Source organism: Doryrhamphus excisus, chromosome 16 (assembly GCF_030265055.1).
Source record: "Doryrhamphus excisus isolate RoL2022-K1 chromosome 16, RoL_Dexc_1.0, whole genome shotgun sequence".
In the NCBI taxonomy this organism is placed as follows: domain Eukaryota; kingdom Metazoa; phylum Chordata; class Actinopteri; order Syngnathiformes; family Syngnathidae; genus Doryrhamphus; species Doryrhamphus excisus.
This window is the reverse complement of record NC_080481.1, coordinates 13,934,161-13,947,475: the sequence shown is the minus strand read 5'-3', so window position 1 is coordinate 13,947,475 and position 13,315 is coordinate 13,934,161. Positions and strand designations below refer to the sequence as shown.

Sequence of the window (13,315 nt, the reverse complement as noted above, 5' to 3'; positions counted from 1 at the left end):
TGGTATTATGGGTAAAGTCCGAGTTGCTGGAGACGGTGGCGATCTGGCGCTCCCAGGCTGTTTTCCTCAGTCTGTTAGCAAACCCTTGTTAGCATTGCGACTGTGCCAATTAGGCAGCAGGGGTCTGCTAGCCTCTCAGCTAATGACAAGGTTGCTGCTGGCATGTCTCTTATTAGACGTACCCCTAACCCCTCCACCCCAACCCCCCTCCACGTCCTAAACAGGAATAACTCCAGCCAAATTAAGGTTTCATCATCAAGCTGCCCAAAATGTTACAGTTCATTTATTCTGCTCAAATATTTTTTTTCCCTGTCAAGAAATCAAGTATTTTGAAATGCCAGCCAAGGTGCTTTGTGGTTGATAAGAATGACATTTAGGTCAAGGAGAGGTCCACTGCTTTGCAATGGATTTATTGTCTACTTTTTATAGGAGGATAAACAGCAGCAACACTACAACACATGTACTGTGTGTGACAGACAGGATCCAGTACAGTCCCGGTCACAGTCACAGGCACCCCACACATCCATCATTTTTGTTCCGCACATTTGCAAATGTCAAGTAGGGAAATTACTTGGAAGTGTGTGATGATGGATTGTTTAGTATCTATCATATTTTCCGGACTATAAGTCACACTATTTCTCCAAAATAACAATAAGTGTGTAATAAACTGTATATACCTACCTGGATGTGTTCTCTGTATAGTGTGAGTGACTTCATTTTAAGTATTTAGGTAAGCTCTTAACACCAAAACTTGACTTATATTACAGTCTAGGGGACTCATACATTTGTTGTTTATTTTGCAAAAGGTTACCACAGTACGATAGTTTCAATAAGTTAAAGTAGGGATGTAGTACTGGAGTGAATTTATTGTCATTGTCAATCAATGCGGCAGCAATTGTGGCCAGCATTTCATATCAAGATGAGAAATAGCAGAAAGGAGTGTGAAAAGTCACATCGGCTGATGATGACATTGCAAAGTGTATCCACAGTGAAAGAGAAAAAAAGGTTTGATTATGTCATATCCCCGGAGCGTTATTGTCACCTGTCACTGCTAGGATGAAATTGGTATGAGAAAATGCTAATAAGCCAATCCACTCAAGTACTCAAGGTGCTCGTGTCAACCAAGCAAGAAGCAGTCAAGAACAATGTTAGTCAGGCAAAATAAATTTGCAGTGAAAATTGATTTTTTTTTCAATAAATACAGGGTCAGGCAAAATGATCTGACACATTTGTAGGTTAAATAAAAGGCAAATAAAGTAAAGAATTTTTGAAAAGTACATATAATGCCATTCTGTTTCATTATGTTTTAAAAATTAAATCAGTTCTGGCGGTGCGAGGTCAGTCGGTTGATTTTCGTTTCAATCCAGATCCAGTAGCTCTAAAGTTGGTAATCCATAACAAGATCGTGTTTCGAGATAGTACGGGATCATGTCTACCAAGTTTAAAGTGCAAACGGAATGCTCGTTGTGTTGCAGTTTGTTTTGATAAACGTTTCCACAATAAGCGCGATGCTCACCAGTCCAATTCATGGTAATGGTAATGGTTTTATTTCATTTGAACATGCATCAGATTACAATTGAATGCATCACATAATCAGTTCACAGTTCCACATGTCCAACATGAGTAGGAAAAAGCAAAGCTTATATCTGGTACTTTTGCAATCAGTAACTGTTACATTTGTTCACTTCCTGCTTTCTGTAATACAGTTTAAGGTTTTTTTTGTTTGGTTTTTTTTATTTTTTGTCCCGTACCGCAGTACAAGGTGATATGAGCATCCAATGACATAATGTGTACCATAGTAAGTGTCAATATAGTGATATATATAGCACATCATGACTGGTTCAAGACTCTTCATCCTTGTATTTAGCAAACATCAACTGCTTGTATTGTTTCTTGAATTGGCTCATTGTTGTGCATTGTTTGAGATCCTTACTCAATCCATTCCATAGTTTGATTCCACATAGTGAAATGCTATGGCTTTTTAACGGCAGCAACTGAAAAAGAAACGAAAAACAATGGCATTATAAAGAAACAAAGCAAAAAAATTGCATTATATGTACTTTTTTAAAATAAAAACATTTTTTTGTTTCTTTACTTTATTCGTCTTTTATTTAACCTACAAATGTGTCAGATAATTTGCCTGATAATGATGATGATAATGAAATCAGACACAGGATGACTGAAACCTTGACTTTGTTGTGAAGTAACCATTCCATGTACCAAATAATGTTCCAGTGATACAAAGCAAAGAGTTGAGTGGAGTTAATGCTCCGCCAGTAGTGTGCGGTTGTCCCACTGTGCAGCCCATACATGTGTACCCTGTTGGATCCCAGCATGCCTGCATGTTTGCCACAAAACTGTTTTTACAAGTGCAGAAATCACTGCTCCATTGCTCTGCAGCTCAAGCGTATAACCAGGCTCTTTTCCTATTCTGGGGAAGCGGAGTGAATGGAACGCCTTATTCTCTCGGTACAATCAATGACTCGCTGCCATCAATCCAACAGCACACAAAAGGGCAGGTTTGCTATCAGGCCTTTCCCTCTGTGTCTCCAACATTATCTCCACATCATCCTTCCTCTTTGTCCACTTTCACACAGGCCCCCATGCCCCCGCTGCCCTTACCCCCCCCACCCTTGAGCAAATATACATTGGTGGCTCGGGTTTGAGCAAATGCTGACTGCTGTCTTGAGTTCGCCGGACCTCATTTTAGACGGACATCCCTTTTGCTTGTGGCTTTATTGAAGTATGAATCCTGAAGCTGACCAGTCCAGCACACTACTGTGGACTGCGTATGTGCCAGTGGGTTTTTTTCCACTAACACTTGGCTGTCATGGCTATTACCAGCAAGCCAAACTGAGCTCTGTGGAGACATATTCAGCTGTCTGCCCCCTTTTTTTTTGATTTGGGGAAAGAATGTGGCTTTACAATAATATATTGTACCTCTACAGCTAGTGTGCTTTGTTTTGTGGGAGGATGCATGATTGTTGGGTGGGTGTGGGGGGTGGGGGTTCCTTTGGGACTGCACAGCAAGGTGACCTTGATTGAATATGACTGCTACATCCTAGCAGGTGCTAGCCATGCTGTCCGTGTATCTATTTATAAGACAACGCAAAATATATTACAATTTCAAAACCTGGGCGGCACGGCGGTCTAGTGGTTAGCGCGCAGACCTCACAGCAAGGAGACCAGGGTTCAATTCCACCCTCGGGCATCTTTGTGTGGAGTTTGCATGTTCTACCCGTGCATCCGGGTACTCCGGTTTCCTCCCACATTCCAAAAACATGCTAGGTTAATTGCCGACTCCAAATTGTCCATAGGTATGAATGTGAGTGTGAATGGTTGTTTGACTTCCTTTATTGTCATTGCACAATAACACAGCAGTGAAATTGCCAACAAAATGTCGTTGCCTGGCTCCCATATAATACCAGAGACAAAAGAAGATTAATAATAATAATGTGGGCGGCACGGCGGTTGAGTGGTTAGCGTGCAGACCTCACAGCTAGGAGACCAGGGTTCAATTCCACCCTCGGCCATCTCTGTGTGGGTTTTCCCCGGGTACTCCGGTTTCCTCCCACATTCCAATAACATGCTAGGTTAATTGGCGACTCCAAATTGTCCATAGGTATGAATGTGAGTGTGAATAGTTGTTTGTCCATATGTGCCCTGTGATTGGCTGGCGACCAGTCCAGGGTGTACCCCGCCTCACGCCCGAAGACAGCTGGGATAGGCTCCAGCAGAAAATGAATGAATGAATGAATTTCAAAGCCTCGTCTGTTGTAAGAAAATAAGTAAAGGAACAGTAGCACATGGGTGGATTCTCTCCTTTCTTGACCCACTGGCTGGCTTGTCACTCATTGTGACCATCTGTGTCGCAGCTCAGCCCGACCAAATCCGGTTCAGCTCCTTTCCCATTCTCCTTTCCATGCGCTGACATTTTTAGCCCCCCTATTAAAGCTTTTAAGGGCCCATTATCTAAGAGGAAGGAATGTTGCTTTAATAGTTTGGCGGTTCCATGCTTAGGCTCCTTCTTTTCAGTTCATAACCAACAACCCAGCACTCGCTAGCTGCTTAATGTTCTCCAGTCCGTAGGATTGTCTCCACTGTGAGACATATGACAGCAGCTCAGTGTGGCCCATGAGCCCTCTTTTCACTACTCCCGACCTCTCAAAGCAGACTATAAACTCTTGGCATGCTTTGCACTACTTCAGACCCCATTGTTCCAGCCTCTTTACTATATGCTTCTTAGATTTTTAACAGAGCTTGCAGAGCTGTGTTCAAAAACGTGTGGCCTCTTCGGATCTTTTGTTACCGGATCACACGAGTTAAAACTTCCCCTGGTCAAATTTCCTAATATTATTGCATTATATAGAAACTGAGTTATTTACTTATGTTTTGCTCACAAGCTACAAAATATTGGCAGTTTTGCAGTCAATCCCTCAACACAAAAAATCTATTTAGATTTGCCCTCCTTCAGTAAATCCTTCCAAGTTTTTGTTTTCCGCACCCCCTCTTGTGGAGATAGGCAGCTGTGTGGAATTTGGAATTTGATCCAGTCTTTTTAGGTGACATGGACAATCGTATTAAGCTGAGACCAACAAGAAATGCAGCTGTCACTTCATCGCTGATGTTTTATTTTCACCCCCACCAGATTGTTTTTTTTTTAAACTAGCATCAAAGTTAATTTGATTTCTGGCAAGAAACATGTTATAATACTCTTGGCCTGGAATAACAAGCTCTTGAGAGGCAATTACTGTCAGTGTTATTCAAATATTTGGATATTTTCATCTAAAAGCTTGAGAAACACAGTTTGCTATCACTGTAGATTAAGAGTAATATCATTTGATTATAATGACTCCATTTTTGCATAATAAATGTGACCTCGCATGTTTTCCTCGTGCAGGCATGGGTTTTCTCCGGGTACTCCGGTTTCCTCCCACATTCCAAAAACATGCTAGGTTAATTAGCGACTCCAAATTGTTCATAGGTATGAATGTGAGTGTGAATGGTTGTTTGTCTATATGTGCCCTGTGATTGGCTGGCGACCGGTCCAGGGTATACCCCGCCTCTTGCCCGAAGACAGCTGGGATAGGCTCCAGCACCCCCGCGACCCTCGTGAGGAAAAGCGGTAGAAAATGAATGAATGAATGAATGAATGTGACTTCTGCATTAAACCCATTGCTGTAGATAAATCAGTGGAGTCAAGCCTGCAGCATCATCTAACCATTTGACCATGACTTTTTGTCTTTTTGTCTGTTATTGCTTTAGTCCAGGGGTCTCAAACTCAATTTACGTGGGGGCCACTGGAGCTAGGGTCTGGGCGAGGCTGGGCCGCATCAGGTTTTCCAAAAAAAAAACCCAAAAAACGCATTTATTAAAAACAGAAAAATGAATAAACTTTGCTTTGGTTCCAATTTTCTACAAGAAAAGCTCTGATAAAACATTCCACTGTTCTCAGATATCTTCCTTTTTATTTTTCTACACAAAATAAGATAAAAAATAAATAAACAAATCAAGAATATAGAAAATCAATCAATCAGTAATAAATAAATAAATATAATAATAATAATAAAACGGCAAATAATACAAACTTAAGAAACCACATATAGTTGGTGGGTAGACAAATTATTTTTTTCAGAATAAAATTAACAAAGCATTATTAGAGCCCTGTAGACATGACAAAACACGACTATAGTCACATTTATACTGTGTTTATTTTCAACATATTGCGCAACTGCAGGGTCTTGAGACACATGCTAACTCGCAAACTAGAGAGCTAGCGACCTAAACGGTAGCCTCCAAGTTATTTCCTTTAAACTTAAAAACCCAAAAACTTACCACTTCCACACGGATAGGGAGGATAACTATTAACAGTTATTTAACCTTTAACATGAATCAAACGTAATAATTTTTTCTGGGTACATGATACCATACAGCATCCATATCAAACTTGCGCGGGCCGCACTAACATTAAACTCTCATATCAAGGCGGGGGCCACGTGTTTGAGACCCCTGCTTTAGTCTGCACAAGAACAGAAGCGTTTGTGGTGCGCTTTCCAAACAAGCCGCATATAACTCATCATCATATCATTGATTTGCTGTGGTGCCACACAAAGAGATGTGTTACTTGGACGCAGTTATGCTAGTTTATTGCGAGCGTGGTACAATTCTTCTTATTTCTGCAAAAATCAAGGAGCCTCGCCATTAGCTACATAAAAGGAATTTATTGACTTTGATTAGTGCTTTGAGTTCAGAGGTCACAGCTTGTCCTGGGATTAAGATGCTCCTGTGGGAACACACCCACTTGTTTTCTTGCTTAATTGCATTGTTCTCTTTTATTTGTGTGCAACTACTCTTTCTGTAATTGCTTGTAACACGTTGGACTCCACTTACTGTATGTCTAAGAGGTTTTGTTAGTGTCTACATACAGGCATGTGTTTTATGGCTCAAAAATATTCCGCATATCTTGAGTTATTTTTCTTTCACTTTCCCATCTGTATTCATATTAAGCATGTTTTTCTTTGTGCATTCCATCATCCAGTCATGATAAAAAAAAAAGCTGGAGCCGGTTTGGAGAGAACTGCATAGTGTGGATGATCATTGGGTTTGGCTCAGAGAAAAGGTCCATTGTGTCTACACTGTGACTTTTATTGGTCCTCGGAGAAATGAAGGCCTGGGTTCTGGCCCCAGACCGGCATGTTATTGATGGATGGGTCTGTAGCATTCGTGCAGCGGGGTTGCATAAAAATTATGAGGGGGTGGGGGGCGGTGTGAATTTGGGATGCATAATAGAACCTCAGTAAGCATTTGTCAGTCCATTGAGATTACTTGAATGGAAATTCTAACCTATATTAACTTCATGGATTTTTGTTTTCTCTCATATGAGAAAAGGGACTTATTCAACATGATTCACGGCACTCATTGCTCATTCTGTGGAGAGTCTGAACATGAATTACCTTGGAACTGTTGTTGACACTTACAAATGTTATGATGTCTGTTCAGTTCACATTGGTAAATGCTGGTCAGGCTCATCTGCAGAAGATGAAACCGTGTCAGCTTCTGTACATTTATGCCATAAAATTACAGCCACACAGCATCATGTCATCAAGAAATTAAAAAAGGAAGCTTAGGACTCACTCCAAGACGTGAGGCGAAGTCAAAGCGTGTTATGTTAGCTGGAGTTTAAGTCTTTAAATGAGTAATTAGGCCCGTTTCCATCATGCTGAGATTGTTCTCCCGTTGTAGAACCCTTGAGTCACGAACTGTACGACAAGCATGCGCGCATCTCAATCCGCAAGGTTATACAAGCTTTAAAAGGTTACGATGCACACACATGCAAATTATTAAAATTACAGGAAAATTGCTCTGTTGTGGAAGTCAGCTTCTTCCAATGCCCTTCAGAGCAGGCAGTAGATTTAATGAGACGTTAATGGAGATATCTTGGTGCTCGCCGCCTCCCCTGCACACACAAGAGGAAGAGAAGGAGAGTTGATCTGTTTGGTTTTTAATGAGCTAGGGAGCCGGGGGTCTGTCACTGCATCTGTGGTAGCAGTGGGGATTACATCAAGGATCAGTCTTCTCCATCCAAGGAAGTTGTCTTGATTACAGCGCCCAGCACAGCACAGAGAGAACTACCTACGTTATAATTCATGAAAGTTCCCCCCTGGGAGCGAGAAATGCATCAAACATTTATACATCACTTATAGACAATTCTGTCTCATTTTATGCCATGTTTAGTAAAACTGTGAATAAAGAAGTTCTATCATTTTTTTTATTTTCATCTCACACAAGAGTACTTTAACCTTGATGACACATGAAATGATGACTTCTGTCTCTTCAGGGAGTTTTTCTTTCCTGACTCCCGTCTTTCCTTTATGGGGATTACCTCAATTAAAATTACAAGTCAACGGGATCAGCTCCTGCTGGGAGTTTTATCCTTTTTTTCTGTAGGCAGCCTCCTTTTTATAGCCTGAAACAAGAGAGCATGTTCCAACAAGTGCTTTGGATCTTTGCAAAAGGGGTGCCGTGCATGTCAGTCACCAACAGTAGATGTGATTTTAGGGTGCGTGACAGGCATATATATGAACTTTTTTTTTTTCCTTTTCTTTCTAGTTCTCATCGTTTCTAACATAACATTGTCAAATGCAGGGTGAAATCTGTGTGATTTTTTACAATTTCTCTCCTTGTTGTGGTTTTCTTCACAGTGCGACCGGAAGGCACAAAGGATGGACCCACCTGCATGGACAAGAACCATGGCTGCGCACACATCTGTAGGGAAACGCAGAAGGGTGGCATCTCATGTGAATGTCGGCCTGGATTTCAGCTCACCCGTAATATGAAGGACTGTAAATGTAAGGCATAACTCATCAGTTCTCTTCCTCGGAAGGCACACACACACTTAAAAAAAAAAGAGGGAATGATTTATAGGCTCCTCATGAGAAGGTGATAAGGGTTGGAAATCTGCCGATGATGGATAATTGCACTCATTCCACAAATGCCTGTAGGACAGATCCAAAGAAGACATTACATTGCATTACCAGGCCGGGGCCAATCTTCTCAATGATCCTGGTCAAGAAAAAACATGCTTATCAAATAGGGGGTGATCATTTACACAACCAGGGCAAGTGTGGAGGTTTTTGCCAAGGGGACTCGCTCTGATGGACAGCGCACACTTCCTGTTGCTGTGCAACCAAGCTCATCCTGTCAAGAGTTGGGGCCACGGCTGATGGAGGATTTGTCTGTGTTTGGATAAGGATTGGAGAAGTGTTATTCTATAGTTTTTTTTTTTCTGTGACAGCCCAGGAAAAGGGCAAACAGGGCTGGGATGGTTGGGTGCAGACAGGATGGGCTCCCTGGTACGCTTTACACTCTGTCATCACAGGTGTGTTAAAAGGGCCCAAGTTAATGCTTCTTTCAGGTCTTTCATGGTCTCCCGCTGGTCTCGGGGGTGCGGCTCTCCTCCGGCCTGCTGGCGCCCTGTTGCCGGTTGGGATTGCTCCTCCATGGCCTCTTGCTGGTCTCTTCGGGGAGTTGCTTCGGGGGCGGGTCTTGGGGAGTCGGCCCTGGCTTTGCCCACACCCACGGGGCCGGAGGATCTCTGGCGGTGGGGGCTTGACCTGGCTGCGCGGGGCGGGGTTTGCTGGGTGGTAGAAGGCAGTCTCTCTCCTTTTGTCATTCTCAGTGACAATTACACATTCACACACTCGCATTCACATACACAACACACCTCCATATGGGCACTCACAGCACATGGGTGCTTCTCTATACAATCTACTCTCTTATCCCTGATGTTTATATAGTATTGGTATGCTATTATTACAGTAATAATGATGTCAAGCAATGAGATTTTAATTACTGTAACTGTATGGTTGCAATTGTGTTTACTATCATGGGTCATGTCCTCATTGTTACTATTGCTATTGGTAAGTTGGACTGTTTCATTCCACTGATATCATCTCCAGTGTGACCCTTAGCCATCATTGACATTTAACTGTTCTGTTTGTCACTGTTGTTGTTTTGGGAATTCTTGTTGCTGCTGTTTTTGTCTCTCCCTCTACTGCCCCCCCCCCCCCCCCCCGACCCCACCTTTCTCTTCTCTCTTCTTCTTTTCTGTTCTTCTTCTTGCTCCGGTCCGGTCGTCCCAAATGGCATAACAAAGACATCAAATAACGGCAAATAAAATTTCATGGTACAGGGAAGTTGTAGCCAACACCTTTCCTGACACAGAGCAAATCTGTCTAGCATGTAAGGGCATTTAGATCAACAATACTATCTGCCCCAATGGCTGGACGGGACAAAAAAAAAAAAAAAAAAAAAAAAAAAAAAATGCTTCTTTCAGCACTCGAAGGCGCATGAATATATTTGTCAACCTGAAAGAAATGAACAACATGATTGCTGCTCATCCGTCCATCAATCCATACATTTCTATACAATTTTTCATCACTAGGACCACGGATGTGCTGAAACAAGAGGCGGGTTACTTCCTGGACTGGTCGCTAGTCAAACAACCGTAATTTAGAGTCAAATCTAGTATACATATTTCTGGAATGGAACTGGAGATACGAACTGACTGTGAGGCCAAAATGCTAAACGCTTATTTAATCGTGATATATTCATTTGAATATTTTACTTCCTGTGTAATTGATATGTGACCATTTATTGTGGGATACTTGATGATAGACACATGCATGAGTGCAGAAGATCTGCATAAATACAGTAAAACCTTATAAATGTGTCACTGTTAGGAACCAAACATCTATACATTCTGCCTTTGACAGAACTGAAGTAAGCTTTGCAGAGTTTTTATTAATTTTTCCCAAAAATACTCATTTAAAAACATTAAAAACATTATCTACATACCTCAAAATACAACAACCATTACAATACAATACAATAAAATACAATGCAAACAAACAATCCAGATTAGGCACAGTAAGTGAAGCTGCAAGGTAAAACCTTGCTTTTTAATGCACAAGACTTGACACACACAAACTAATAAACATGTCTAAAAACCTCAGGTAGGGTTTAACAAGAAGATACTGATGTTTGGGTTGGTTACCTGTTCAGACACAGTCTCAAGTTCTTGTTTTTTTTTTAATTAGGCACAAGATTAGACACATGCAATCCAGAAAATGATATGTAAATGTCACAAAAAAGTGGGCTAATAAATTGACAATTAAAACACAAATACTGCGGATTTCAGAAAATAACAGATGGAATGATACAGCACTCTACGAGAAGCAATGAAGTCTGTAAAATTAAATAATAATTAAAAAATCCAAAAATTGTTAACTATAATGATGAAAATAGTAATATTAATGATGATTATAATGATGGTAATAATGATAAAGATTATAATAATGATAATGATAATAATAATATTACAATGAGCAGCACGGCGGTCGAGTGGTTAGCGCGCAGACCTCACAGCTAGGAGACCAGGGTTCAATTCCACCCTCGGCCATCTCTGTGTGGAGTTTGCATGTTCTCCCTATGGGTTTTCTCCGGGTACTCCGGTTTTCCTCCCACATTCCAAAAACATGCTAGGTTAATTAGCGACTCCAAATTGTCCATAGGTATGAATGTGAGTGTGAATAGTTGTTTGTCTATATGTGCCCTGTGATTGGCTGGCGACCAGTCCAGGGTGTACCCCGCCTCTTGCCCGAAGACAGCTGGGATAGGCTCCAGCACCCCTGCGACCCTCATGAGGAAAAGCGGTAGAAAATGAATGAATGAATGAATATTATGAATGAATATTACAATGATAATAATAACATGAACATGATTATATCTTGCAAAAAGGGGTAGGGGTATGCTTCAGCCTACTCCTTTTGGGCTTGTGATCAGATAGCTGAATACAGATGTAAATAACTGAGAGTTGTATTTTGATTGATGTAAGAAATGCACTGTGGTGTTTCGTGTATTTGCCCAAATAAATATAATTTTAAAAAAAAAATGAAAAAAAAAAAATTTGATAACTCCTGTGTTAATATTTTTGTGTTAATACTTTGCTCTTTTCAGTGACGTGTAACTACGGTAACGGCGGTTGCCAGCACATCTGTGAGGAAACGGACCACGGTCCCAAGTGTTCATGCCACATGAAGTTTGTCCTGCACGCCGATGGCAAGACTTGTGTTGGTGAGTCATAACACCCTAATATTGTACTACATTTGGCCAATCTCAGTGCTTTAAAAATTATTTTTTTTTTTGGAAACTGTAACTTGAAATAGAGCCTTTTGCTCTAGTAACTGTTAGCCTTTTTCTCTTGATGTGTGACATACAAGGACAAAAGGCTACCATCGACTGCTTACGCCTCTGCTGCTTCTACTGCTGCTCCAGTAACCTCTCATTTTCTGCATCTGCTTCTTGGCTTCTTCTTTCTCTTCCCCCTCTCCTTTTGGCTGTACCTTGTGCAACAGCTCACTCAGCTACCTGTCTGTTTTCTGCAGCCATGCAGATAGACACACACCATCCATTAAGCTCCTTGGGTCAATCCCTACACTGCTACCCACTGGGGATTCACTCACACACCTGACCTAACCTTCCAGTGGCATTTATCAGCGTTTGCCTCAGTAGACTTATGTTGAGTAAAAATCGTTCAGCTCTTAGGGCTTATCGAACCATTCTGAGGGGTTCTTGTCCATCGGATAAGACCTTCAGGCACTGAGGAGTAAGTGCAAAGCTTTTTGTTTCAATGACAATCATGGGACATTACCGATAAAGTCATTTTCAGGCTGGTCAGTATCTTATTTGTACATGTTTAACTAACGCTTTTGAGTGCAATAGGGACACATTTTGGCGTCGGTAGATACTACTTTGCAGTGCTCATAACCTCTGTTTATGTTGAGTTTGACATTGTTTTCTTGTCAGAAGAACAAGCATCGTGGTAGAATTTGCAGCCGTGCTTTTCAGAGCAGCCTGCTGTGACGATTGTTTGGTTTTGCTAGGTGTTAAATTTGAGAGCTCGGTTTGGCAAGCAGTTTATCCTCTTTACTACCGCAAATTCCCATGCAAGCCAGACCTATGTCAAGGTCTGGTCAACCAACCTAGCCATTATTGTTGTACCCTGAGAGACCAACGGGATGCCACAAAGTCCACCACAACTGAATTATATGTCTTAGCCAGTCTTTATTCCCAAGCAAAAGCACTGTTGATAGGCCAGTAGGAAGCAGCCAGCCAGTTAAAATATCAGATTTCCCCCATCGAGGCAGACTGTCCATCTCCTAGACGCTCTATTAGTTGATAAAACCTCAGGAAAGCAAACGAGCTGCCAAATGAACCCATGATGAGGTACTGAGTGATGAATGCCTCCACTGCTACTGTGTTTCCACTGTAAAGCAACCACATCCTTTTTTTTTTTTTTTCAAACATATTACCTCTTAAAATCATAACAAATGTTTCAAATAAATACTTCTGGAAATTTTATTGAACCATGAACAAATTGTAGAAGAATCCTTTTATTACTTTAACACTGAGAACATTCACAAACTGGATTGTAACCCAATAGTGGTTGCTGGTTCAATGTCATCATAGTTGAAAACAGTGAAGTAGTATATGCTTAGTGGAAGAAGATACTGTATGTAGAAACGGTGCTGCTTACCTTTCATGTCTTATGGCACTTAATTAAAAAATCTCTGGCTTTGTCATTAGTCTCGTAAACTGCAGTGTTGTGTAGCTGTATTTTGACAGGCGTGTTCTGTGGTGTTTCCTGACACATTTTTAGAGGTGGTGTTTCGGGGGTAAAAAAAAAATGCAACACATTCTTCTCTACTTGGAAGTATTCTGAGTCTTTCATGTGTCACCTTTTTTTGTAGTCATT

The 13,315-nt window shown here is 41.2% G+C and overlaps 1 protein-coding gene across 5 annotated transcripts in view; it reads left to right on the top strand.

Annotated features, from left to right (window-relative positions):
* scube3 (signal peptide, CUB domain, EGF-like 3) overlaps positions 1 to 13,315 on the top strand; it is a 98,559-nt gene that overhangs the window by 42,706 nt on the left and 42,538 nt on the right. For 3 of the 5 annotated variants that reach the window (XM_058050617.1, XM_058050620.1, XM_058050616.1), the window contains exons 5-6: positions 8,202 to 8,348; positions 11,518 to 11,635. In XM_058050617.1, the coding sequence (XP_057906600.1) occupies positions 8,202 to 8,348; positions 11,518 to 11,635 (265 nt within the window). The remainder of the gene's footprint in view (positions 1 to 8,201; positions 8,349 to 11,517; positions 11,636 to 13,315) is intronic. The other 2 variants (XM_058050618.1, XM_058050619.1) reach the window with 1 other exon arrangement.